The sequence below is a fragment of the Oncorhynchus tshawytscha genome, linkage group LG02 (assembly GCF_018296145.1).
Source record: "Oncorhynchus tshawytscha isolate Ot180627B linkage group LG02, Otsh_v2.0, whole genome shotgun sequence".
Lineage (NCBI taxonomy): Eukaryota > Metazoa > Chordata > Actinopteri > Salmoniformes > Salmonidae > Oncorhynchus > Oncorhynchus tshawytscha.
Genome location: NC_056430.1, coordinates 44,617,530 through 44,644,495, shown reverse-complemented (window position 1 = coordinate 44,644,495; position 26,966 = coordinate 44,617,530). Strand labels below are relative to the sequence as shown.

At 44.6% G+C, this 26,966-nt stretch overlaps 2 protein-coding genes across 2 annotated transcripts; one reads left to right on the top strand and one right to left on the bottom strand.

The window, feature by feature from the left end:
* The first annotated feature begins 41 nt into the window (after window positions 1-41).
* On the top strand, window positions 42-15,464 carry LOC112244806 (ADP-ribosylation factor-like protein 8A). Its single transcript, XM_042299384.1, has 7 exons — window positions 42-512; window positions 9,156-9,236; window positions 9,565-9,638; window positions 9,812-9,905; window positions 10,828-10,895; window positions 11,250-11,320; window positions 11,652-15,464. The coding sequence occupies exons 1-7, from the start codon at window positions 390-392 to the stop codon at window positions 11,705-11,707; spliced, it is 567 nt and encodes a 188-aa protein (XP_042155318.1). The 5' UTR covers window positions 42-389; the 3' UTR covers window positions 11,708-15,464.
* A 3,443-nt stretch (window positions 15,465-18,907) lies between these two features.
* gpr37l1a (G protein-coupled receptor 37 like 1a) lies at window positions 18,908-23,543 on the bottom strand. The gene is made up of 2 exons (XM_024412649.1): window positions 22,706-23,543; window positions 18,908-21,645 (listed from the first exon to the last, which is right to left on the bottom strand). The coding sequence occupies exons 1-2, from the start codon at window positions 23,372-23,374 to the stop codon at window positions 20,674-20,676; spliced, it is 1,641 nt and encodes a 546-aa protein (XP_024268417.1). The 5' UTR covers window positions 23,375-23,543; the 3' UTR covers window positions 18,908-20,673.
* Between the last annotated feature and the right edge of the window lie 3,423 nt (window positions 23,544-26,966).

Below are 26,966 nucleotides of genomic sequence, written 5' to 3'. Positions count from 1 at the left end.
ATATTTAGTGTAATATATCTTATCAACCGGTAGAGGGCGGTGAATCGGTTTTACACCTCAGTGATCGCAACTGCAGCTACTCATACTTGCTCCTTTCATCAAAGCGCCCCTTTCCGCGCTTTGTTTTCGTGGATCAGCTGTGCATGGATCTAAAACCCCACCCGATTAGGAAGGAACGAAGGGGGAAAAAAGCAATAATGACCGCAAGAAAATAAGAGGCTTTAAAAACAATTAACATTCTGTAAGGCGTCTAATCAAAACATCGCCGTTTATATTGCGACCCTTGAGGACTGAAACGGGTCACATCTTCGCATTCCTCCCATCTGATAGCGGCGGCGGCGAAGACATCCAGTCAGTTGATATTTTGCTACCCTAGCCACACTCTCAAGATGATAGCCCTTTTTAACAAGCTGTTGGACTGGTTTAAACAGCTATTTTGGAAGGAGGAGATGGAGTTGACACTGGTCGGTCTGCAGTATTCGGGGAAAACCACCTTCGTCAACGTAATAGCGGTAATTTCTCAGTTTACTCGCTCCGTCTGTGTGTGTGCACCGATTACGATGGGAACAGACCTTTGCACAAAGTAGCGGTCTCGTGATTGAACCGCTGCTCCTCCTTTCAATTGGTACAGTGTCGCAGCATTATTCGTAATCCGGACCTTTTCGTCCTGACTAGAAACAAATAGACTCTGTGTGTGTGTGTGAATAATGTCTAGATGTAATTGAATAGAACGATATGCTATATTAATTGGCCTATATGATTTATTGAAGGATGGATACAGCATTACAACCTTGAAATGGTGCACGGTTATTTCATTGTGCACCAGAGAGTGTATATGTTACACACAACCTAGATAATTATGTGCAGTAAAATGTGCTGGGGCTAAATCCGCCCAGGAATGTCCAAACCAAGGTCTTGGATTAGGATGCTGATACTGCTTACATGGATCCATGACAAGGAACTAGAAAAGGCCAAGACTAGGACCAGAAATGACCAAGGCATAGGCCTACATTGGTTGAAGTACTTTTACACACTGCAGGCTACACCAGGCCCTAAAATAGTGTATCTCTCTGACATACAGCCAGTAGGTCACAGTTGGGCTGTACATTTGATATTGGCCTCCACTCTGACTGTATTCATTGTATCACCCACTCTTTATATGCTTCTACTTTGTGGCAACAACAACAACCCTTTCACCTGCTCCATTGCAACACTGTATCAAGCCTCTCACCAGCCAGTGTGTGATTGTAGTGATATCCTTGCAGTGTGGTATGTGGATGGGTGTATAATGGTTTGTACATTCTACAGGTATTTTTGAAGAGGACATGATTAGCCTATCTTTATTCGAATTTGTGTTAATACTGTAGGTGTGTGTGTTCACCCCTCTACCAGTGCTGATGAGTATCCCCTCTGTGAACACACACAAAACCAGGCTGTGCAGAAGAATGTCATATGTGTATAAATTCACCTGTTTTACAGAGCGCATAAATTAAACCTGGACTTTACCTCCTTGCATCTGCCTGCTCCAGCTGAGCCCAATCTCCCAGCCCTATCTACATCCCCTAGCCTAGCAAGCTGCCTGATCTTGCGAGCTTACATGAATGTTCGCTGCACGGATATGCAGTAATCAGCCTTATGAGGCTACCCAGGCCCTGCCTCAGACCCTGCCCTTGCTCCTACCCATCCTGAGCCCAATCCTCATCCCCTGCTCCAGCCCATCCCCAGGCTCAGCTAGTCACAGAAAATTATCCAGCCTCAGCTCATTCCGCTGCCCCATTCACAGCTCCAAGTCCAGCCTCAGCCGATTTCCCCAGCACCATCACATCCCCATTTTCTGCCCCATACTCAACCCATTCCCAGCCCTGTGCCCATCCCCCAGGCCCACTTAGCTCAGGGCTCTCAAACTCACTGTCCGGGGCCATATCCGTCTGGTTTCACAGACCGTCCAATTCCCAACTTCCTGATCCTTGTGGTGTATCTGTTGAGCTGCCACAGGTGGCAGTGAGTGGGGTTGTCCTGTCTTATTGGAGGAGTGAGAATCAGAAGGCTGTCAGCTCTGGCCCTGGCTTCCCACTGAGTGCTAGACAGGGACTTGGGAAGATGGTGACTTAGTGACTCATCCTGGTTTGTCAGATCCTCCCATCTGGCAGTTTTGTGTCTCGTCTGTCTCATAACAGTCCCAGTGAGTGGCAGTTAAGTGTCCTTTTATCTGTCTGCTTTTATTACACAACTGAAGGCCCAGAGTCTAACTCAGCCATGCTCTGATCAGTATGCACAGGTTATGGGTGACTGCAGTATGATCACTTAGTAGGGAAGTGTATTTTTAATGGTGTAGTTTTCTAACTTTTTGGGATGACACTTTCAGATAGAGATGTAATGTATAGAGCATACATGGCGTTCTGTTCCATTTTAAGACAGAGGGAATCATATCAGCTCTAGACATTACATTTCTATGTCCAGGTTGTTGTGAAAGCATTGAAGCCATATCCCACTCGTACTAAGAATCCAAGTACAGATCTGTAGGCTAGGCTATAGGCTATGTAACAAGATGGCGCCGACAGACATGGCCGCGCTGTTCCTAGCTCCTAGCCAACTTTGCAGTATTTATTTTTTGGGTGTTATTTCTTACATTATTGGTGCAGAATGTTTCTTGCATTATTACGTACAGCCCAAAATAACTTTTGTATATTAGATTGGCAGTCACTCACCAGCATTTCGATCAGAAATGAGACTTTCCTGAATTGGATCTTTTGTTTGTACCCCTGAGGGAATTTCTCTCATCCCAGGGGCTGCTCAAAGACAGCGTTGATGGAAAAGACGAATATGGAGTGGGCTTTAAGTCTGACTCAGGATGCGTACATACCATCCACCGCTTCTGAGTGTATTACTCGCTAATATTCAGTCCCTGGACAATAAAATAGCCTAGCTCCGGGCGAGGATCTCCTTCAGGAGAGACATACTTTGTTTTACGGAATCATGGCTCTCCGTATATACTGTCCCTGTCCATAGAGCCAACAGGGTTCCCCTGCATCATGCGGACAGGAAGAAAGAACTATCTGAGGAAAAGAAAGGTGGAGGTGTATATTTCATGATTAACTACTCATGGTGTGATCGTGGTAACGTACAGGAACTCAAGTCTATTTCTTTTCTCCCAATCTGGAATACCTTACCATCAAATGCAGACCGCATTACCTCCCGAGATAATTCTCTTCGGTCATCGTCACGGCCGTGTATATGCATTCGGCCCCTCCCCTCCTATAGACAGAAATCTTTGGTCTGATCAATCAGAATCTATGCTTCTAGATTGTTTTGATCACACAAACTGGGATATTTTCTGGGTTGCCTCCAAGAATAGCATTTTCGTATACACTGACTCGGTGACTGGGTTCATCAGGAAGTGCATAGAGGAATGTTATTCCCACTGTGACGATTAGAACTTATCCAAACCAAAAACTGTGCATAGATGGCAGCATTCGCGCAAAAGTGAAAGCACAAACCACCACATTTAACTATGGCAAGGTGACTGGGAACATGGACGTGTACAAACCGAGCTGCTATGACCTCCGTAAGGCAATCAAACAGACAAAACATTAGTGCAGGGACAAAGTGTATTTGCAATTCAATGTCTAAGACGCAAGACATATGGAGCAGGGACACCAGAAAATCACAGATTATAAAGGGAATACCAGCCACGTCTTGGACACCGACGCCTTGCTCCCGGACAAGCTAAACACCTTCGGCCCCTTCGAGGAAAACACAGTGCCGCCGTCGCGAGCCACCATCGCTCACAAAGACTTTGAGCTCACGTTCTCCGTGGGCGACGTGTGTAAGACATTTAAACGTGATGACATTCGCAAGGCTGCCGACCCAGATGGCATCCCTAGCCGCGTCCTCAGAGCATGTGCAGTCCAGCTGGCTGGAGTGTTTATTGACATATTCAATCTCTCCCTATCCCTGTCTGTTTTCCCCACTTGCTTCAAGGTGTCCACCGTTGTTACTGTACCAAAGAAAGCGTGGCCATGCACGTCTCCAACTCATTCACCAAGTTCGCAGACAACAGCAGTGGTAGGCCTGATTACCAACAACGACGAGACGGCCTACAGGGAGGAGGTGAGGGCCCTGGCAGATTGGTGTCGGGAAAAATAAACAACATCTCCCTCAACGTCAACAAAACAAAGGAGCTGATCGTAGACTTCGGGAGACAGCAGAGAGAGCACGCCCCCATCCACATCAACGGGGCCGCAGTGGAGAGGATGAAACGCTTCATGTTCCTCTGCGAGCACATCACGGACAACCTAAAATGGGTCCATCCTCACATACAGTGCGGTGAAGAAGGCACTAAGACCCTCACAAACTTCTACCGATGTACCATTGAGAGCATCCTGTCGGGCATCCTGTAGGGCTCTCCAGAGGGTGGTGCAGTCAGCCCAACGCAGTACCTGGGGCACGCTGCCTGCCCTCTAAGACATCTACAGCACCCGGTGTCACAGGAAGGCATCTACAGCCACCTGAGCCATGGCCTGTTCACACCGCTACCATCTAGAAGACGGAGACAGCTGGGACCGAAGAAACTGTTTTTCAATCTCTATCTCCAGGCCATCAGTCTGTTAGTCACCACTAGCCGGCCTCTGCCCAGTACCCTGCCCTGAACTTAGTCACCTGTTACTAGCCGGCTACCACCCGGTACTCTACCCTGCACCTTAGAGACTGTTGCCTTATGTACAGTACAAAGTCATTGAACACTGGTCACTAATAATGTTTACATACTGTTTTACCCACTTCATATGGACATACTGTATTCTAGTCGAGGCTCACCCTATATACAGTTGAAGTCAGAAGTTTACATACACCTAAGCCTAATACATTTCACAATTCCTGACATTTAATCCTAGTAAAAATTCCCTGTCTTAGGTCAGTTAGGATCACCACTTTTTATTTTAAGAATTTGAAATGTCAGAATAATAGTAGAGTTTACATACACTCAATTAGTATTTGGTAGCATTGTCTTTAAATTGTTTAACTTAGGTCAAATGTTTCAGGTTGCCTTCCACAAGCTTCACACAATAAGTTGGGTGAATTTTGGCCCATTCCTCCTGACAGAGCTGGTGTAACTGAGTCAGGTTTGTAGGCCTCTTTGCTCGCACACGCTTTTTCAGTTCTGCCCACAAATGTTCTATAGGACTGAGGTCAGGGCTTTGTGATGGCCACTCCAACACCTTGACTTTGTTGTCCTTAAGCCAGTTTGCCATGAGATGTTGCTTCAATATAACCACATCATTTTCTTCTTCATGATGCCATCTATTCTGTGAAGTGCACCAGTTCCTCCTGCAGCAACGCAACCCCACAACATGATGCTGCCACCCCCATGCTTCACAGCAAAAGACATTTGTGGAGTGGTTGAAATACAAGTTTTAATGACTCCAACCTCAGTGCACGTAAACTTCCGACTTCAGCTGTAGCTGCTGTACACACCTTTTCTATTCATATACTGTCCATTATGTCTATACACACCATCATATACATATAGATTTATTCCAGGACTCTGACATTGCGCGTTCTGAAATCTTAATTATTTTCTTTTTTTGGATTTGTGTGTATTATTAGGTATTACTGCAATAGAGCTAGACACATCAGTATTTCACTGCACCTGCGATAACATTTGCAGAATATGTGTACGTAACTAATCAAATTTGGTTTATGTACAAATATGTTTTCATATAAGATGGGATAAATTAGGTGAGATACCCCCCCCATATAGCAAACTGGGACCGACAGAGCTAAATGCAATCTATTATAGCTAGGGCCCTTAGTCTTTTCTGGGGCCCTTAGTCCATGTGACCTGACCAGGACAACCTCAAGGCCTAATTCCTTTCCTGGTCAGGTCATGCAGTCAGGGGAAAACTCAGGACCCCAATTATATCATCATCTCTAGACCGGGAGTGACATTATGCTTAAATGGCATCTGACTTAACAATGAGTTCCATGTGACGTTGATACAATGTTGTGAGGTCTTGTGAGGACAATGGCCCTCCTTGACAGTTTTCTCCTGAAAAAAAATCTAAGGGCTCCTCTGGCATCCACTGAGAGATTTTTTAGATTTTTATTATTTAACTAGGCAAGTCAGTTAAGATAAAATTCTTATTTACAATGATGGCCTAGGAACAGTGGTTTAACTGCCTTGTTCATGGGCAGAACGACAGATTTTTACCTTGTCACCTCGGGGCTTCGATCTAGCGATCTTTCCGTTACTGGCCCAGCGCTCTAACCACTAGGCTACCTACTCTGGGATCCTCTCCAATATTTAGGTCAGATGTTGTTCAGTGGTTATGAAGGAGGAAGGCCTCGGTTATTTCCTCCCAAGTTGATATGAAGTCACTCCATGATCAAAACAGTAGGCTTGGCTGTAGGCAAATCCTATTGACCTTTTTACATAGGCTCCCTGTTTGGGGTTTCTATATCCAGGAATGTTTGCCCTTTGAAAAAAAAGTGATTTCTGTAGTTTTGCTATCATTTCATTTGGACTGTTATGGAAGTTTACATCTTAATCTTAGGGATTTTGGTCAAAATCTCAGTTTTGATTGATTCCATGTGAACTTTGAGCTCACAATCTTTGCATTGGGACATACGCAGCGTTTGCATTAGGAAATACACAACAGGCAACGCTCGCCACATTTGCGTCCATTGATCCCAATTGATCGTGGGGCTCTTTCTTATTTGAACGACACAAACGGGCTACGCACAGTTCAGATAGGCCTACACACAGTTCAGATAGGCCTACACACAGTTCAGATAGGCCTACACACAGTTCAGATAGGCCTACACACAAGTGTATGAACCCCCTGCCTGCCTCTGAAAGTCTGTGAGAGACTTATTCCCTTGGCCGAACAGGTCTTTGCTAGTAATGTGTCAGTCTGGCTGAAATATAGTTCCAGGTTGCATTAGTCTTGTCTGAGACACCTCTACAGCATGATCAGGTCAACACCTCGCCCCCGGGATGGCGGAAATTACACTAGTCTCAGGACCCTATAGAGTGAAAGTGTAATATTGATGTCAAGTAGAGAGATGGCTTTGTGGCCTAGTCTCCTACTTTTACTTCGTATACTTTATTTAACCTTGCTTCAACCGAACTGACTTCATGAACAAAGTACATCGGGTGGTGGTGTTGAATAAGCTTGTTTTGTAATGATGGCACAAGGACAACCGCAGTGGATGCTCTTTAAGTTGGTCATTTAATGGGCAGCCGTTCCCTCTGCTTCCTGTGTTGCTCTCAACTCGAAAAGGTTGTTCGTCAGTACAAGATGAAGGCTTTCTTCTTGAGTTAACCTGCAAGCGCCTCAAATGGAGTCTTTTTTTTTCATAATGCATTTTACTCCTATTTTCACTATTGGGTTTATATTTGTAAACTGATTTAGACCTGGAGATTAACATGACACTACCACTGGGTATGTTTTCAGCTGAACTCGTGACATTTTCCTGAAAGTTGTGTTGTCTAGGCTGAGCTCTGGTGTCAGCATTCTGCAGATTTAATGACTCGTCAGAAATGTCAGCTCCGAGGTGGAGTTCTCCTAGGTACAGATCAAACATCCAATTTCCCTCCCCATTCCTAACCTAAAAAAGGGCAATCTGCAGTTGCTACATCCATTTTTGGAATTGTAAACGAATGAGATGTACTCATTGATTCTTGAAGTATATAGCTTATAAATGCCTCATAAGCTTAGTTCAACCGTCGTACCCCATCAGAAACCCATATGTGTGTGTATATGTATGTATGTATGTATGTATGTATGTATGTATGTATGTGTATGTGTGTGTGTATATATGTGTATATATATATATATATATATATATATATATATATATATATATATATATATATATATATATATATATATATATATATATATATATATATATATATATATATATATATACACACACGCTTGTTTTATCTTTGTTTGTTAACAAAGTAAATGTAAACAAACACTAAATAGCCTCAAAACATGGTTTAATCTATCACTTTGATATCATGGATGGTCAGTCCTTGCACCCACAGCTCTATCTATGAATTTGAGAGTAGTTACATTTCTCCAGCCCCTTCCCTCAGCTTTTTATCGAAAGAGGCGGGGAGGCTCTTTGTTACAGTTTCAACCAATGGTTGCCCCTTAACATAAGTGGGGGGGGGAAATGCAAAACGGAACTGAGATCAGCTTCTAGAATCAACTTCAACCCTGCGCCCGAAATGTCAATCTTTTAAAGTCCTAATAGCCTTGTCTTCCTGTCGGGACACAGTGACACCTAGCGTGAATTTGACCCAATGTTTCAGCGTGGAACCTGTCTACTATTTCAGTGAGTTCTAGTCCGCTTACTCTCACAGCGGTAGTCTGAAACAACTCTATCCGTCTTGATTCTTGATGAATATAACTTCTGAATTCCTCGTGAGATTAGTTCAACTGTCGTACCCCTTTTTTTAAATGTAATTTTTTTCCTCCTCTGTATGTGAACTGTAGTGCCTCAACATATGTTTATAACTATAACTTTGATCTCATGCGTGGCCAGTCCTTGCATCCAGAGCTCTGTCTATGAATTTGAGAGTGGCTACATTTCTTCAGCCCCAAATCTGTGGTGGGCGGACTGCTCTGTTCTCGCTTGCTTGAACCGCACTTTTGACCCTTTTTATAGAAAGACCTATTGACAGAATCATTGGTATTACTACCTCATTTGATAATGTTAGCTTCCCTTTAGTATAAAATAGAAAGTGAGGCCTATTTCGTTGTATCCAAAGGTGGCTAGATAACTCCTTGAACCTGCTACATGGAACACGTTTCTCACCTGAAAGCAAGGTGGTAGCAAGGTACATAGGCCTATCCACTGTGCACTGAGACCTGAGTGTGTACGGTACAGGAACCCTATGTACTCTTCTTCATACACACCTCCCAGGATGCATCTGATGACGTAGCCTGGGGGAGTGTGATGAAAGTGCTGCTGGCCGTTGGGATCAGGTGACTTGCGGTCATGTCTCTGAGTTACGCATCATCGTCCAATATGGTTCATAATAATAATGATGAATGTGTCTGCTGAACGGTACTGCGTGTCTAACGGTCGCTCTCTCCATCTGTCCTCTCTCCACCCCCACCCCCACCCCCCCGTCCCTCCAGTCAGGACAGTTCAGTGAGGACATGATCCCTACAGTGGGCTTCAACATGAGGAAGATCACCAAGGGCAACGTCACCATTAAGGTCAGAGCGTCAGACCTGATGACGAGAACACAGGCAATGTTTTGATGATGAGCTGGACTTGTCCTTGGTGCTCATGCTGATAGTGTGTATACACGCGTCAGGTTACGTGAGACTGAGAGCGAGTCCGCCGCGCGCGCGTGTGCGTGGCGCGCGTGTGCGTGGCGTGTGCGTGGCGTGTGCGTGGCGTGTGCGTGGCGTGGCGTGTGCGTGGTGTGGTGTGGTGTGGTGTGGTGTGGTGTGGTGTGGTGGGTGTGGTGTGTGCGTGGCGTGGCGTGGCGTGGTGTGGTGTGGTGTGTGTTTTGTATGCTTACATTCCATTGTTCCCCAGCTGTGGGATATCGGGGGTCAGCCTCGATTCCGGAGCATGTGGGAGAGATACTGCAGAGGAGTCAGTGCCATTGTGTGAGTATACACACACACACACACACACACACACACACACACACACACACACACACACACACACACACACACACACACACACACACACACCCTCATCAGAGATCCATGTACCCTTTTTGCCTTTCACATGCAGTAATACGTAATGCTGAATCTCTCTCTCTCTCCTCTCTCAGTTACATGGTCGATGCTGCAGACCCAGAGAAGATTGAGGCCTCGAAGAATGAACTACACAACCTCCTAGACAAACCCCAGCTACAGGGGATCCCAGTGAGTACAGCCTTTTACAAAAATATGATATTGGTATCGGTGTGTCGATGTTACTGAAGAGGTCAAGATGAGTGTAGGCGTCGTGGAGTATGGAGGTATTGGGCGGCAGAGGCTCACCTTGACCTGAGCTGTACACAAGTCGAGGGGCGGGGGTGGAAGAGAAAGAGTAGAGGTTTAAGAGAGACAGGGGAGAGCGACGAATGGACAGAGCAAACAACTGGGTGGTGGTTGAGCATTGCAGATTTACTAGCATCTCCAAGGCTAGTGCCGTAGCAGTGCTGGAGGTAGGGAGGGATGGAGGTGGGGGAAGGACAGAGGGAGGGGATTGTGTGTCTCTGTCTGGGGCCGGACGTGTATTGACTGTGGGGGGACCATTAGCAGACCTGGGCAGTGCAGTGAGATCCAGACAGGATGGCAAGTGATTCTCAGAGTATTGTTAGTGCCGGGTCATCTTTAAACACATCACTGCTCTCAAAGACATGACGATAGGGGCCTAGAACACAGATATGGATGACATGAGTCACATCACACATGCTGCTGACTGGGGTGAGGACATGTTTATTTAAAGCCGTGGGGAGTGTGGCTGTCAGCCATTTTAAATGAGAGAGGGAAGATGGATAACGTTGTTCTGACACTAGCTAGCTATTCCCCCACTCACACCAATTCTCTTTAGCTGCCTTTGTTTCTCCACTAGCAGATATTGGCTTCCAACTGTTATTTGGAATGAGCTCTAGTTACTGTGTTACAGCGTTAGCCTGTGAAATGTTGTTCACAGCTCCAAGTGGACGACACAGCTCTAGTAACAGTGTTATAAAGCTTGTGGATTCTATTGTTAAATGGCATTGGGTTTGCAGAAGAAAAGCCTAAAAGCAGGTGCGTTGGCACAGGCAAAATCACTCATGTCATTTCCGTTGACTCTCAGGTACTGGTTTTGGGGAACAAAAGAGATATTACGGGTGCCTTGGATGAGAAGGAGCTGATTGAAAGGATGTGAGTATGGGAGCTCTGCCATTTCCTTTAGCATGATTTTCACAATCTACTGTGTGGCTCTCTCTCTGTGTGTTTGTCCTTGTCTGTGTGTGTCAATGTGTCTCTGTCTTATGTGTGTCTGTATTATGTGTGTCTGTATTATGTGTGTCTGTCTTATGCGTGTCTGTCTTATGCGTGCCTGTCTGTGCGCCTGTCTGTGCGCCTGTCTGTGCATCCGTCTGTCTGTGTGTCTCTTTCTGTGTGTCTTATGTGTGTCTGTGTGTCTTGTCTGTGTGTGTGTCTGTCTGTGTCTGTCTGTGTGTCTATTTGTCTGGGTAATTTAAATTTTCTCTCTTTAACATTGCCTTCACACAGGAACCTGTCAGCCATCCAGGACAGAGAGATCTGCTGTTACTCAATCTCCTGCAAGGAAAAAGACAACATTGGTAAGAAAACAAATGGTTAAATGATTCCGAGGGGTTGGGTTAAATGATTCCGAGGGGTTGGGTTAAATGATTCCGAGGGGTTGGGTTAAATGATTCCGAGGGGTTGGGTTAAATGATTCCGAGGGGTTGGGTTAAATGATTCCGAGGGGTTGGGTTAAATGATTCCGAGGGGTTGGGTTTTCAGTTGTACAACTGACTAGGTATCCCCTTTCCCTTTTTAATGTTACGTAATTCCATAATAATGGCCTGATAGCTATACCTTTTTATACTTTTTGTGTCGTTGGGAGTAATTGAAACAAACAAAACCATTTGTGTTTCTATCTTCCGGCAGATATCACACTACAGTGGCTGATCCAGCATTCCAGAACCAGGAGGACAACAACATGAGGCCTCAACTTACTGGATGACCACAACTCCAAGACCAACCGTACCCCTCCTTCTCATCTGCTCTCTCCTCTCCCCCTCTTTTCCCTCCGCTCCTCCCTTCTCTCATCGCTCTGATCCATTTCTAGTCCCTTCGTTTCACTCCTACCCTCTTGGTATACACAGATCTGAGAGGATTGGATAGGTGTGAGCAATATGGCCGAATATGGAGCCATCACCACAATGCTTCTTCTCGGATCTGCGTACATGTCATCTTCAGCTCACCTTCCTTCCTTTTTTTTTTTTTTTTTTAGCTATCTGAGATCCCTACATTTTACTCTTTAAAAACACCCGCCCCCCCACCTGATTCTGTTCTTGTAAAGAGTGTGAAAAATTATGATTTGCACTGTTTGAATTGTTTTGGTATGCATTTTTTTACACCGTGTACTTCAGGCTGGATAATGTTGACTCTTGACAGTCACCCACTGAGTAGTTATTGTTTGCATTGACTGTTGTTTATTTAGGTTTTTTATATATATATATATACTATACTTGTACAGTGTGGGTCTGATTGGATGAGATTTTGGTCAACGAGGTAATATATTTTCACTTGCTCAAATTGTTAGCCTGTCATTCAAAGTTAAAACTACTCACACAGACACTCACTCATTCTGTCGACTAACCTGTAGCTTCACAGCTGTTCCCATAGCAACACGGTGGCCATTTTGGCTCTTAACCTGATCAGGTGATCAGCTCTGACCAATTATTTGTTGAGAATTATTGGACACAGTCATTTCTCCTTTCTCTTGCATGTTTAACCTAACTGAAAGGAAAAGCATTCCACTACAATCTGAAAGATACATACGTTTAATACATAGGCCAGCTCACAAGTTAGCAAAACTGAGATATATATATATATATATATATGACATTACAGGAAATTGTTCCATGTTGATGAAACATAAATGAATAAAGTTTCACGCAGGTTCGATATCCTTGACAATAAGTAAACCAATGTGACGGTCTTAAAACAAACATGTTCACCTTAGTGCTGCTTTTCAAACCGCTTTTCTCATATCACAGTCAAAGTCTGTTCCAAAAATGCAAAACAATGTAATATAAGATTTGATATTGTGTTGTTTGGGGTAGATTTGGACCCTGCTTTGAGTTGTACATATTCTCACCAATATCAGTTTGCAACATTTTACTTGAACCCTCCTTTTTAAAAGTCCTACGTGACACTGTCATAACAGTGACATAAGTTATGTCAAACAGTCATGTCTGCTGATGGCAACTGATGAGTTGGAGAGATCAAGTAAAGTGTAACTATTGCAACCAGACACTTTAGCTAGCTATCCCGAATGTTACTTAGCAACATTTTGAATGGGCTATTCCTATGTCACCTCACATTAGCATGCATTGACATTCACACGCTTCTCCGTCTGACATGTATCTCACTAAAACACATGTCCATGAATTGTGATGAATGCTACAGTACTCGCCATCTCGTATAACATGTTTATAAGGCCATATTTGACTCTTAGTGTTTAGGTTTTCTTTTCATGTCTTAACTTTGAACATAACCACGAAAAAAAAAGACGCAGTGAAACAATTCAATACTAAAATCAGCAGTATGCTCTTTAAAAACATCTCATAGAGCACAGAAAGGATGTAAAGCACACAATATCCAACTTGTATATTTTGTTTCCAGTGGGTTTTGTCCGATTATTCACTCCCTGAATATGAATCTAGCCATTTCCTCCCTGTTGGATGTGGAGGTTTCAGATCAGCCTTTAGTTTAGTGCCATGTACTGTACTGTAGCTATAGGTTGCATACTAGTAGTCTACTGTTGCTTCCTCCCCCCTTTTCCCCTTTCCTACATTCATATAGATATGAAAGAACTAGACTGGTTAAAAGAGGCATCCATCCACCATATTGCTTTCACACGTCCTCTCTGTCCAGATCATTTCAGGTTGAGCTGAGGAAGTCCCTTTTTAGAGTATTGAGATGCATCCCCAGTTCCATTCTTCACTTCAACGCCTCTCCATAGGCTTAATACCTGTTTAAGGTTGCTAGTCGTTATATGAAGTTGGACGTTTGTACCTGACGGAATGTACCATGGGTGAATTGGCTTGTTTTAACACAAAGTAAAAATGGTCTTGTCTCTAAAATGAAGTGAAAGGGGTAATTTGTTCCACGATGCACCTGGCTACAGTGACTGACAGTGATGTGTTTCAGGGTTATTGGTTAACAGTGACAGTACCTCTTCGTCTTGGTTTCTCTGCCTGAGAATAGGAGTCTCTCACCTTATGCTGAACAGGCCTGGTTGTGTTGGGTTTTATGTGTGTGGGTTCAGAGAAGTCGGGTGCCAGTCTGTTTCTGCTCTCTTGACAATTCCTTATGGAATTGTCATGCAATGTTTAGATTGACAATGGAGTTGGCAAAAGGGCAAACCGATCGGGGACCAGGCTAGGTTCAGAGTACAGTGAAACAGAGAGAACTCACAACATGACTGTCTGAATTATCTCAGCCTTTATTTGATTTTTTATTTGATTTTTTTAATGTAAAAAAAATCATTTTTGTTTCAGTTTCATGTTAATAATACACCTGCTTTTTGGGAGAATATACACATTCCTGATGAAAAGGAATCAGTACTAAGAAATGGAGCTCTATGTACTAGTTGTTTTTAATCCTTTCAGATAGGATCTTGTACATAGCGACTTTCAACCAAAACAACTCTCCTGAATATCAGGCCTGATGAATATGGCTATTCTTTTAATACAAAACTACACACACTTTTCCTACAGTGGCTGTCTGCAGCCGTAACGAGCTGTTATGAGAGCCAGGATGTTATCCTTGTAGCAGTCTTCTGAATGCATTGTGAAATAGTGTATGTCATTCTTATGGTGTGAGGGTGGGGGGTGGGGGTGATGGCTTGTCTGTGTCTCTGTCTGCTGTGAGCGAATGTGTGATTTTGGATGAGTGGGTGGTGTGTCGTTCCCAGTGGTTAGTACCTCCTGAAATACTATGGTGCGCCATTCTCAGTTCTGAAATACAGCTGCAGTTGAGAAGCTCAAAACTGTTAAGTTTCTTCGCTCTCTTAATACATTATCCAGAGGGACTTACAGGAGAACTTAGGGCACATTGACTGATTTTTCACTTAGTCGGCTCGGGGATTCGAACAAACAACCTTTCGGTTACTGGCCCAGTGCTCTTAACTACTAGGCTACCTGCTGTATTCATACATAAAATACATGAAACCAGGCTGACCAATTGCCTAATGAAAGACCAATAAGGCCACATGAACATATTAAATATATAGTTTCATATTGGCACGTTTAAATATTTCCATTATGGTTCATGAACCTCTTTGCAGTGAACTACAGTAAACCAATCTCTGCTTCATGATCCCAGCATAAGGAGGAGAGTGATCCACAAAACTCTTGAATCAAACCTCCAACCTGCTGTTGGTGGAGCTCCCACGGACAAGCGACATGGTTAGCCAGTTGAACTAAAGGCCACAGTGTGAATGTACAACAACAAACAAAACGTCTGATCTTTGCAATTTCTTCTTTTGAACTATTTTCTGATTTCAGTTGATGTGGTCGACGAGGTGGGACAAAACACAAAAGTCCAGTTGTCTCTGTCATCATGAGGACCCACGTGACTTTAATTCATGTATCTTCATTTTCTGTCCTGTCAGTGACCACTCTGTATGTGTCGCTATTGTTATCTTGAGATGAAGAATACAAATAAAACTGTCCCACTCTGTAAACCCAATTTATGGATTTTCTTTCTTCTGTGAGTTTCATTGTATGACTGTCATGTATTATATACAGTAGCAGTCAAAGGTTTGGACACACCTACTCATTCAAGGGTTTTTCTTTATTTAAAAAAAAAACTATTTTCTATATACCTATACCACCCATACCTTGTCACAACACAACTGATTTGGGAAGAAATTCCACAAGTTAACTTTTAACATGGCACACCTGTTAATTGAAATGCATTCGAGGTGACTACCTCATTAAGCTGTTTGAGAGAATGGCAAGAGTGTGGAAAGCTGTGATCAAGGCAAAGGGTGGCTACTTTGAAGAAATAAAATCTATTTGGATTTGTTTAACACTTTTTTGGTTACCACATGATTTGATATGTGTTATTTCATAGTTTTGATGTCTTCACTATTATTCTACAATGCAGAAAATAATCTAGATAAAGAAAAACCCTTGGAATGAGTCAGTTTGTCCAAACTTTTGACCGGTACTGTATGTTTGCTACATAATAAAACTATTGGTCACTATTTTTGGAATGCGGCGCTGTCTACAAATGAATCTGGAGTTTCATTGTTGGAATGGTTTTTCCATGGTAAGTACAGTTCAACACAGATGAGAACACTTCTTTATTTGTCCAGATCATTATGTGTTGCACAGACGAGAACAGTTATTTCACTGCATAATAGATGTCATTCCCAAGTAGACCCAACAAGAGGCAGTATAGGATCAGGTTTCAGATGGAAAGGGGTGTCTTTCTGGGGGAGGGAAAGGGGATACCTAGTCAGTCTTCCGCATTTAACCCAACCCCTCTGAACCAGAGCGGCCTGGGAAAAGTAATAACACGGGTGGACCTTTCTCTTCTCATCCTTGAACTTGTTTTTTTGTTGTTGTCTCTCTCCCTCTCTCTTTCTCTCTCCCTCTCATATTCACATGCAAAATAGACTCGGTGTAACTCGGGAAAGAGTTAAACTCATTAAGTAGTGTTGATGGCTCCAGCCTGTTTGGCAGTGGAAAACGAACAAGAGAATGAAGGGACAACCAGATTACAAATGTCCGACACAGATCGGTGCTGATGAGACGCCTTGCACTTAGCAAAGAAAACAAGTCACTTGTACAGAACGCTCACCATTTCATCTACAACAGTCTTATCTCAAAAGACCTGCTAGTTGGACTGTCTTTCAATAGATGTTGGTTTTCCAGGGCCTGCCTGACTATGTAAAGCTGTGAACCAGTAAATAGAGCCAGTGAAAGCACTGTTTCAGCTGGGATAGAAAGGTGATGTCTTTAGAGCTTGTTTATTTTTCCCATGTTCCTTTAAAACCAAAGCCAAACACCCTCACAGAGGAAGTGTCCTGTGGTGGTCTGTCACTGGTACCAGTCCTGATTGAAAAACAACCCCAGTCACACACATAACCCCCCCGCTGTCCCGACTCCGGTCCGGTTCCACCCCCAGCAGTGACAATCACAGGACAGTGACAGAGCGGACTGAGCCGGTTCTGTGTTCTGCTGACAAAAGGAGCACATGGAGACTGAGAGGTCCAGAACCTCTGCCCTCTCTGGGAACTGGGCCCAGGGTTCTCTGCAGGGTTCTAGCCTATGGGCCTGCGGAGCGCTGGACCCCAAAAACCGGTTCTGTTTGCATTCTCCAATGTTCCAGAGCTGGCTGCTAGGCAGTAGCCGTGACAACGTGTAGATTGTGGTGTGATCAGAGCCTGCTGAGCAAGAAGGGAACAAGACAAACAGAGGGCCTTAACACGGTCAGTACACACATGGGGAGGCTGAGAACACACACCCACACACATATTTTTCTCGCTCTTCTCTATTTTCTCCCATCCTTTCTCTCACCGTCAATGAATAAATGGACATAAATTCCCAAAATGCATTCGCATATGTGTACGACTGTGAATGAATGGACATGTGCATCTGTGTATAACTATGAATAAGATTTGCTTGTGTGCCCCAACAAAGATCCCTCTTTCATTTCATAGACAGCTTGTGTCACTGAACTTGTCTCAATCACAAGATTTCCCTTCACAGCTGAGAAGGAGCTTTACTGCGATGCAGTGGGTATCTGGGGCCTTTCTCAACACAGGCGGCACATTTTAGACACTGGCTGCCTCTCAATGGTCAAAAACCGTCTCCCTCTCCTAATCTCCTTTCCTTAATCTGCACTGACGAGAACGAGCTGGACAGGTGAATGTCCATTCACAGTTGGCACCCCACCATACTGCGTTCACCTGTCCTGTCCCATTAGACCAATCCCTTTTCATAAGTCTGTACTGAAACCATGCTCTTCGTTCATACCCTCGCTAATGTGAAAGCACCGATTAGATCAAAGCTTTATGGTGGATTCTCTACTCTGACCTATTGGAGAGCTAGGAGAAACCATCTCCATGTTGTTGTCCACTCAAGTGTTTCCCAAGCTGTTTCTCACCCAGACTGGTTCCTAACTGGCTAGAACCTGTTCACTTGGTGTGTCACCAAAACACTCCGACCGCGTTATGTGGGTCACAGTTCCAATACTATGTGTCAACTGTGCCCTCCTCATCCTGGCTTTCTTTGCTGCGCTTTGTCACCTTAGCCTACTTCAAGAGTCACTTCAGCCCCACCTTGCTTCATCTCGGATGCAGATCAGGTTTGAAAACCTTGTCTGATGAGAAAAGTAAGCAGTCTGAGAGAGCGATAAGGCCTCTCATTTTAATGAACCTTCCCATTATGCAGCCTCAGACACTCAATGGTGGCTTGGTAGACAGAGGAGAATTTCATGCGCAGCAAAAAAAGGAACGTCTGGCCCGAACAAACAAGAGACCAGACCAAAAAAAGGCCCCTCATTCGTCGTCATGGGAACCACAGGGCAACTGAAGGGTTTGGGAAAGTGCGGGTTGTTTTGGTCGCCTAGTGCCCCCTTTTTCCCTCATTCTTCCCTCTCTCCCCTCGTCTCCCTCTCTTGGTTCTGTTTGGTGACTGCGAGGGGAACTTCAATGTGACGGTAGCTTGGCAACTCCCCCGGTGGTTGGACATTGATATGCAGTGAGGGGACTGGGACTGGGGAGAGGGCTGAGGAACAATGCTCTCCTTATGAGAGACCCCCCCCTGCTCTCAGGCCCAGGCAGAACTAAGTGGGAGGACAAATATTTCAGCTCTGGGAGCCGAGACGCAACACATAAGACAGGGTCGACCAGCCGAAGGATCCTCACCGTCACTGTCCTCTGTGCTGTTAGTGTGTGTGTGAGAGGGATGATGGATGAGGATATGTGTCTGTGATAGAGAATGTGTGTACTTGTGTGTGTATGCGTCCGTGTGTGTGCATGTGTGTGCGTGCATGTGTGGGTGTGTGTGTGTGTGTGGGCAGACGTGGTGGTCTCTTTAAATTGACAGTGACTTGTTCATGCTCTGATAGATGCTTTCCCTCAGCCATGACTTCCGTGCCAGTAAAAACAAGACCACAGACACTGTCTCACTATTTATTGAGCACTGAATAAAAAACATACTAAAACACCCGCGACTAAATACTACCTCAGATAAACTATGTTAGATTCAAATCAGACATAATTGCAGTAAATTCACAATATAAGAGAATATATACTAATTCCAAAGAAAAACAATGGATTTATTGATAACTTGTTACTACATTCATATGATTTGACTGATCTCTTTTTGAGGAGTGAAAGTTTTCCAGATTGTACACATATGTAGACTGAAATACACTGAAACATGTACACTAAAATATTGTTCATTGGGTCCTGCAATCTGAGCAGGTCGAAATTCCAGTATTGTGTCACATGACAGCAAACCACAATAGATATCAGCATTGTATCAGTCAGATTGTACTCTACACAGATTCACCATTTTGATAGGGATTGGTTAGGTTCTATCTCGACTTACAGTATATCAACATATTGACACAGGAGCCATTGTGTGGACTAGTGGTTACACTAATCGCTTTTAATAATAATAATAATAATAGGGTTTATCTGTAGAATAGACGTGGTGTAAAATCTGGGCGCTGTGTCAACAAAGCCTCTCATGAGTAGGAGTGCTGATAAAGGATCTGTCCATATAATAACATTCAAGTTTGATCCAAAAGGCAAAACTGATCCTAGATCAGCATTCCTATACTGAGACGTTTGGTGGATAGGGGCCCCGAGCAATGTTCGTAGCTCTACAGAAGATGCTCAGCAGCACGTTTTTTTGACGGGCAAAACGATGAGACAACCCTGAGCAACACCAACAAACATTACTGGAACAATTCTCAACACACCAGACCATTGATTTGCGCCCACTGTCACATTGCTCTGGAGAGATCCTAGACGACTACACTGTACTGGTTGTTAGTTACCGAGGTAACGGCAAGGTCAATGAATATTTACACCATGTGTAAACAGTCTGTCACCGGCAGTAGTGGGTGTTATGACTGATGTTTGACGGGTACCATTCTGCCACATTCCTTCCCTTGTAGATCACTGTGAGATGGGGTGCAGGGGGGTTAGAAGGAGGTTAGAGAGGGAAAATGTACCCCACGGACACAGTCAGAGGATCCCTCAAAGGCTCTTTCTGTTGTTAATCTCCACTAATACAAACTCAGGAAGTTAAAAAAAATTAAATACACCAAGAATCCAGACCATTATTCACAGCTAAGATAATTGTTTTCTTTTTTTTGTAAGGATAATGGAATGTCATTGTTGGTGTTCTTTTTATTATAAGAGAGTATAGAAAACTAGTTTTAAAAAAAGCTGAGAAACGTTTATGGCAGTTGATTCAGCTCTCTTCTAGCTTTCAGCTCCACAACTACAATTGATATGTTGTCTCGTGTCATAATGGTTAAGTTATCTTCATAACTTATCTCGCGGCTGGGAGGGATTGAAGACAACCAAAGCCCTAGCCAAGAGTTCCTCAAGTAGTCATAACCATAATTCTCTCAAAACCAATGACCTCAAAATCATAAAAAGTGGGCTTTAAGCAGGAGGTCGCCCCCTATGCATGATGATGTCAACAGTGTCGAGTCTACCTTTCATCTCAATAGTCTTCTTGGGTAAATAAAGGTCAAATAAGTCACTCTCTAAAGACAGAGCATCATAGAGATCCTTTATCTTCATTCAGTTCAATGCCCAGCACAGCCACCGTGGGCCGAGAGAGGTTGGAGTAAGAGAGCTGGAGGTCTAAGGGTAGCTTGGTCACTCCAATGAAGTGACTCCTGGCTAGTCAGGGAGAGGACCTCAGCAGGGTGTTCCGATGACCATGAGAGAGGAGCTGTCTTTGGCCTTGTCATAGAAGATGGCTGGTGTGGTCCCAGACACAATCGTCAGCTTCTCCTCCTTGGTGGACGACGGAGAGAGTGATGACGGAGAGGAGAGGGAGGTGGAGGCCACTGTGGCGGTAGTCGAGGAAGACAATGATGAAGAGGCTCCGTCTGGTAGACACTCCTCACAGCAGCAACAACAACAGTCCATGAAGGCCTGGCCCAGTGAACGACACAGACACAGGAACAACACCGGTGTCACCGAGCAACGGACAAACAACAGGAACTGGCCAATCAGAGCCAGCAGGGCCTCAGTTGTCGTGGAGACGGGGTTGGCGATGTAGGCCAGGGCGATGTTACAGACATTCTCGGGGAGGTTACACGCGGCGTAAACGACGGCCAAAGCCACGACCGTAGAACTCAACCTACGCTCTCTCTTCAGCTGCTGCTTCTTCTTAGGAGCGGAGGAGGATGACGATGAAGAAGAGGTGGAGGAGGAGGAAGGGCGTACTCTTTTTCCTCCTACTACTGTGGTTGTCCCCTGTTTCCTCCGTGCCTCTTCAGCGACAACGTGTCTCGTCACCAGCTGACAGGCGAGGGTGAAGAGGAGCGGCAGGCAGAAGTAGCAGCCGAAGCACCACCACATGCGGGCCTCGTGGTAGGTCAGCACCAGCGAGTAGACCGACTCGGGCAGGCTGAGGGAGGGCCTCCGGATACACAGGTCCACCACGAAGCCCCCTGGCTGGACGGAGACCTCCTGGGTGAGCTGCCACAGCAGCAGCTCCGGAGCAGCCAGGACCATGGAGCCGATCCAGACCACAGACAGCTTGGCCAGGATGGACTGGCAGGGCTCCACCCGCGGGGCCTGGGGCTGGGGGCTGGTCGCTGCGTGGAACCGGTCGATGGTCAATGCACACAGGCTGAATGTGGCTACTCCCAGGGAGGTCACCTGGAAGGAGAGGGGTAGGAGAAGGACAGAGGGAGAAACAAGGAAGAACAGGGGGGAGAGGTGTAGAGAGGGAGGCGAAACAGGCAGAGAAAGTGAAGATGGGAGAGAGGGGTGAGGGCAAAGAAGGAGAGGAGAGAAGAGGACAGTGGAAAGGAGAGGGAGAATGAATGGGATAGATGGAGTGACACTGGTTTCAATACAAGATGTTCATTTGGCAGGTGTTGATGCTGATTCTGAGGCTTCTCCAACCCGCTAAAGAAAACACTGGGGGAAGCACTAATGCCCCGAATAGATGCCCCCAGGAATATGCAAATGTCGTAGGCTTGGTTAAAAAGAGCATATAGACTAACATTAGAGCGTCCTGTCTGACCCAGATCCCCTCCTCGATAGAGCTCCTAACAACCTCAATTAGTTAAGCATACCCCACCAGACTATTAGCGTGGGGCACTTGTTAGCATAACAATGGGCTAACTACCACAACACAGAGGGGTCTGGCAGACTGGTCTGAAGACAGCTATATACGCAGGCAGTGGTGCACATAGTGTAATTACAACTATAAAACACACACATTATATAGTGATTAAGTATAGTTGTGTTTGAAATATATAAATACCCAGACAAGTAGAACAGCCAGAGTTGGGCTAGCACCATCAACCCTGCAAGGGGACTATTTCAGCCCTGATGGCACTAACACAGGGAGTATTCATACTCAAAAATATGTGAATAGTAGCCGATCACCCATATATATAAATAAAAAGATAAGACCTTTTACAATAAGAGTTCTTTGTAATCTCTTCATGGACTCTTTATTTATATCTTTGATGCCTATCACATGTGTACCTAGGTATAATCATTTGTATTTATACAAAAGTATGAACACTTGTGTGTATGACTGGCCTAGCCCTACTGTTCAATAATGGGAGAACGAGGAGAGCTAGATCCTATGCAGAAATAACGGGCACCTGCGCATGACGCAACAGTTGCATCTCTTTGCGCTTGTGAACGCACACGGCTGAAAGGTCCTCACGTACGTGGACGTTCAATGTGAACTTTTTTTTACCTCCATGTAAGGCACAATCCGACATGACAGGTCGCCTAGCAACCGTCTCTTGGTGAGCTCGTTGAAGACGACCACCGGCATGCAGAAAAAGAGCACGAGGAAGTCCCAGAACGCAAGGCTGGCCAGGATGCAGTTCCACGCGCTCTTCAGGTAATAGTTGTGCCAAACGATACACATGAGCGCGAGGTTACCGACGATGCCCATAGCGAATAGGATGAGCGCCAGCAGCATCACTGCGTAAGCCCGGTAGGAGCTGTCAGTTACCGGGTAGAGTGGGTTGTGTAGCAGCACCGAACCCTTGGAATCTCTGTCTGCGGTGCTATTGGCCAGGTGTGCATTCTTGGGCGTGGTAAAGTAGCCGTCCGGGTCATACGGTCTGGGGTGTCGGTAGCTGTGGGGAGACTGCTGGTCCCGGTTTCTCGAGCTCCCATCCTTGGCGCCCCGGGGGATTCTCTTTGGGTTTGCGTCTGGTTCCTGCAACAGAGATTCGATATGTCCTCCTCCAATCTGATTCAGATTCACCCCAGTGTCTGACTCTCCGTTCCCCGTGGTTAATACACGTGCTGACCCGTCCCTGTCCTGGCTCCTCAGCGCGGTGTAACCAGAGCCGACATGTCGGGGCTCCGCAGCCCTCAGGAAAAGTACGAACAAAGCAAAAAGCGGAGTCATTTTACCTTGATAGAACGTTCAGAGCAAAGTACGTAAATATTCTGAAAGTGTTGAGCTTGTTTATAAGGGATCACTCCATAAAAGCCTAAATGTATTCACAAATAGTTTCAGAAGCGTATCCAAAAATCCGTCCACCGGCTGGTCCTGATGTAGAAGTTTTGAGCGTCTGTCTGGCTCCAACAAGCATGGCCGTTATTCACTCATGCCCTGCACATTCAAGAGACCACATCCGCCCTCTGGTGGCCGAGATGGGCGAGACAGACCTCAAGCCAAAGCCAAGTTCAATCAAAGCAAGGCAATTCATCTTGGCCATATTTCCACAAAAGTGGCAGAAAGCAGCCCTAAACAAAAAACACAATGTCCAGTGGACAGGAGATGGTAGGAAAAATATATTGTTCAAAATAGCCGTTTTAATTGAATATACTTTTTCTTATGTCTTTCTATAGAATGTATTTATTATAGGCCTACAGATGATTTATTTACGTTCTTCACACTCCAACAGCGATCTAATTTTCCATGACGACTGGATTATTTCATGATGGGGTTCCATGCAATGCAAACAGCAATCCTGATTGGCATTTTATGGATGTAGGCCAAAGCCACAGACACCCTGGTAAGAGACAGAGAATAACCTAAATTCCATTGAAGAGTTGGATAGATAGAAGTAGAAAGAGAAAGATGGAGAGGTAGATAGGGGAGACTGGGCACAAGGTAACACTTTCAGTCCTTTTCTTATTCATGAAAAGGAGATTTGAGTTAGATGAATAATATTTATTACAACATACAGTGCCTTCAGAAAGTATTCACACCCTTGACTTTTTTTGGAAAAGCTGCAGTGTCTTGAGTCAATAAGTATTCAAGCCTTTTGTTATGGCACGCCTAAATAAGTTCAGGAGAGAAAATGTGCTTAAAAAGTCACATCATACTTGCTGGGTGGCAGTCAGCCTAGCGGTTCAGAGCTTGGGGTCACTAACTATAAGGTCGCTGTTTTGAATCGCCGGGCTGACTAGGTGAAAAGTCTGCCAATGTGCCCTTGAGCAGCAAGGCACTTAACCTTAGTTGCTCTGGATATGAGTGTCTGCTAAGTGACAAAAATATATATATAAGTTACATAGACTCACTCTCTGTGCAATAATAGTGTTTAACATGATTTTTTTTAAATGACTACCCCATCTCTGTACCCCCCACACACAATTATATGTAAGGTCCCTCAGTCGAGCAGTGAACTTCAAGCACAGATTCATCCACAAACACCAGGGAGATTTTCCAATGGTTCGCAAAGAAGGGCACGTGTTGGTGGATGGGTAAAAAAAAAGGGAGACATTGAATATCCCTTTGAGTATGTTGCAGTTATTAATTACACTTTGGATGGTGTATCAATACATCCAGTCACTACAACGATACAGACGCCCTTCCTAACTCATTTGCCAGAGAGGAAGGAAACCGCTCAAAATACCACCATGAGGCCAATGGTGATTTTAAAACAGTTACAGAGTTTAATGGCTGTGATAGGAGATAACAGAGGATGGATCAACAACACTGTAGTTACTTCTAACATTAATTACAGTGAAAAGAAGGAAGCCTGTGCAGAAGAAAAATATTCCAAAACATGCAAACTTATTTCAGTCTGCTTTCCAACAGACACTGTGTAATGGTTTTCTTCATCTGAAGGAGAGGCAGACCAAAGCGCAGCGTGGTGGTTATTCATATTCTTTAATTTATAAAGAAACTACACATGAGATAACTAACAAAAACAACAAATGTGAGAAAACCTAAAACAGTCCCATCTGGTGCAAAACACAAAGACAGGAACAATCACCCACAAACACACAGTGAAACCCAGGCTACCTAAGTATGATTCTCAATCAGAGACAACTAATGACACCTGCCTCTGATTGAGAACCATACTAGGCCGAAACATAGAAATACCCAAATTATAGAAAAACAAACATAGACTGCCCACCCAAAAAACGCCCTGACCATACTTAACAAATACAAAACAAGGGAAATAAAGGTCAGAACGTGACACACTGGGAGACAAATTCATCTTTCAGCAGGACAATAACCTAAAACACAAGGCCAACAATACACTGGAGTTGCTTACCAAGACAACATTGGCTCGACTTGAAAATGGCTGTCTAGCAATGATCAACAACCAACTCGATAGACCTTGAATCATTTTTTCAAGAATAATTGGCAAATATTGTACAATCAAGGTGTGAAAAGCTCTTAAGACTTGTACACACTGCAGGCCTTAATGCTCAAATTAGTTTTGTTTTTCAAATCAGTTTTGGACTACTGACTGTACAAACAGAAAGTTACCAGTGACCAAATCAGGTGTGTCTGTTCAGACAGTCATTTGCTGACATGGCTAAACTCATTGTCATAGTAACAACGTGTGTGCGCAGTGGTGTAGGCTGATTGGTTGTGTTGCTCGTGCTTCCAATTGCTCAGAAGTTATGTAGCGAGCTAAGGTGACAGCAATGCCTGCCATGGATGTTTCCCAGTTGCTTTTTAATGTAGAAAATTATAATGTAAAAACACTTTTAAAGCCGCAAAGGATAAGATGATCCAACTTTCAAAACAAATCATGTTTGGCTAACCACAGCATTCAACTAGCCATTTAGCGTTCTAGCACGTTGACTCATTTCTTTGTAAACAATCAACAAGCTATTAAGCTACCACATGTTCTTGTCATACTGTGAACACGGTAGCCAGTGAGCCACAAGATATGACAAATAACCGTCTAAAAAACACTTCTTGGGGACAAATAAATCAGATTTGACCGTTCAGACGTAGGTCACGTGGCCGGGAATCAGATTTGTATCAAATCAAATCAAATCAAATCAAATTTATTTATATAGCCCTTCGTACATCAGCTGATATCTCAAAGTGCTGTACAGAAACCCAGCCTAAAACCCCAAACAGCAAGCAATGCAGGTGTAGAAGCACGGTGGCTAGGAAAAACTCCCTAGAAAGGCCAAAACCTAGGAAGAAACCTAGAGAGGAACCAGGCTATGTGGGGTGGCCAGTCCTCTTCTGGCTGTGCCGGGTGGAGATTATAACAGAACATGGCCAAGATGTTCAAATGTTCATAAATGACCAGCATGGTCGAATAATAATAAGGCAGAACAGTTGAAACTGGAGCAGCAGCACAGTCAGGTGGAAGTTGAAACTGGAGCAGCAGCATGGCCAGGTGGACTGGGGACAGCAAGGAGTCATCATGTCAGGTAGTCCTGGGGCATGGTCCTAGGGCTCAGGTCAGTTGAAACTGGAACAGCAGCATGGCCAGGTGGACTGGGGACAGCAAGGAGTCATCATGTCAGGTAGTCCTGGAGCTCAGGTCCTAGGGCTCAGGTCCTCCGAGAGAGAAAAGAAAGAGAGAAGGAGAGAATTAGAGAACGCACACTTAGATTCACACAGGACACCGAATAGGACAGGAGAAGTACTCCAGATATAACAAACTGACCCCAGCCCCCCGACACATAAACTACTGCAGCATAAATACTGGAGGCTGAGACAGGAGGGGTCAGGAGACACTGTGGCCCCATCCGAGGTCACCCCCGGACAGGGCCAAACAGGAAGGATATAA

Coding starts and splice junctions, on each gene's coding strand:
- LOC112244806 (XM_042299384.1), top strand. CDS start 390: ATGATAGCCCTTTTTAACAAGCTGTTGGACTGGTTTAAACAGCTATTT. Junction 9,237..9,564: donor AGGGCAACGTCACCATTAAG/GTCAGAGCGTCA, acceptor ATTGTTCCCCAG/CTGTGGGATATCGGGGGTCA. Junction 10,896..11,249: donor AAGGAGCTGATTGAAAGGAT/GTGAGTATGGGA, acceptor GCCTTCACACAG/GAACCTGTCAGCCATCCAGG.
- gpr37l1a (XM_024412649.1), bottom strand. CDS start 23,374: ATGACTCCGCTTTTTGCTTTGTTCGTACTTTTCCTGAGGGCTGCGGAG. Junction 21,646..22,705: donor GGATTGTGCCTTACATGGAG/GTAAAAAAAAGT, acceptor CTCTCCTTCCAG/GTGACCTCCCTGGGAGTAGC.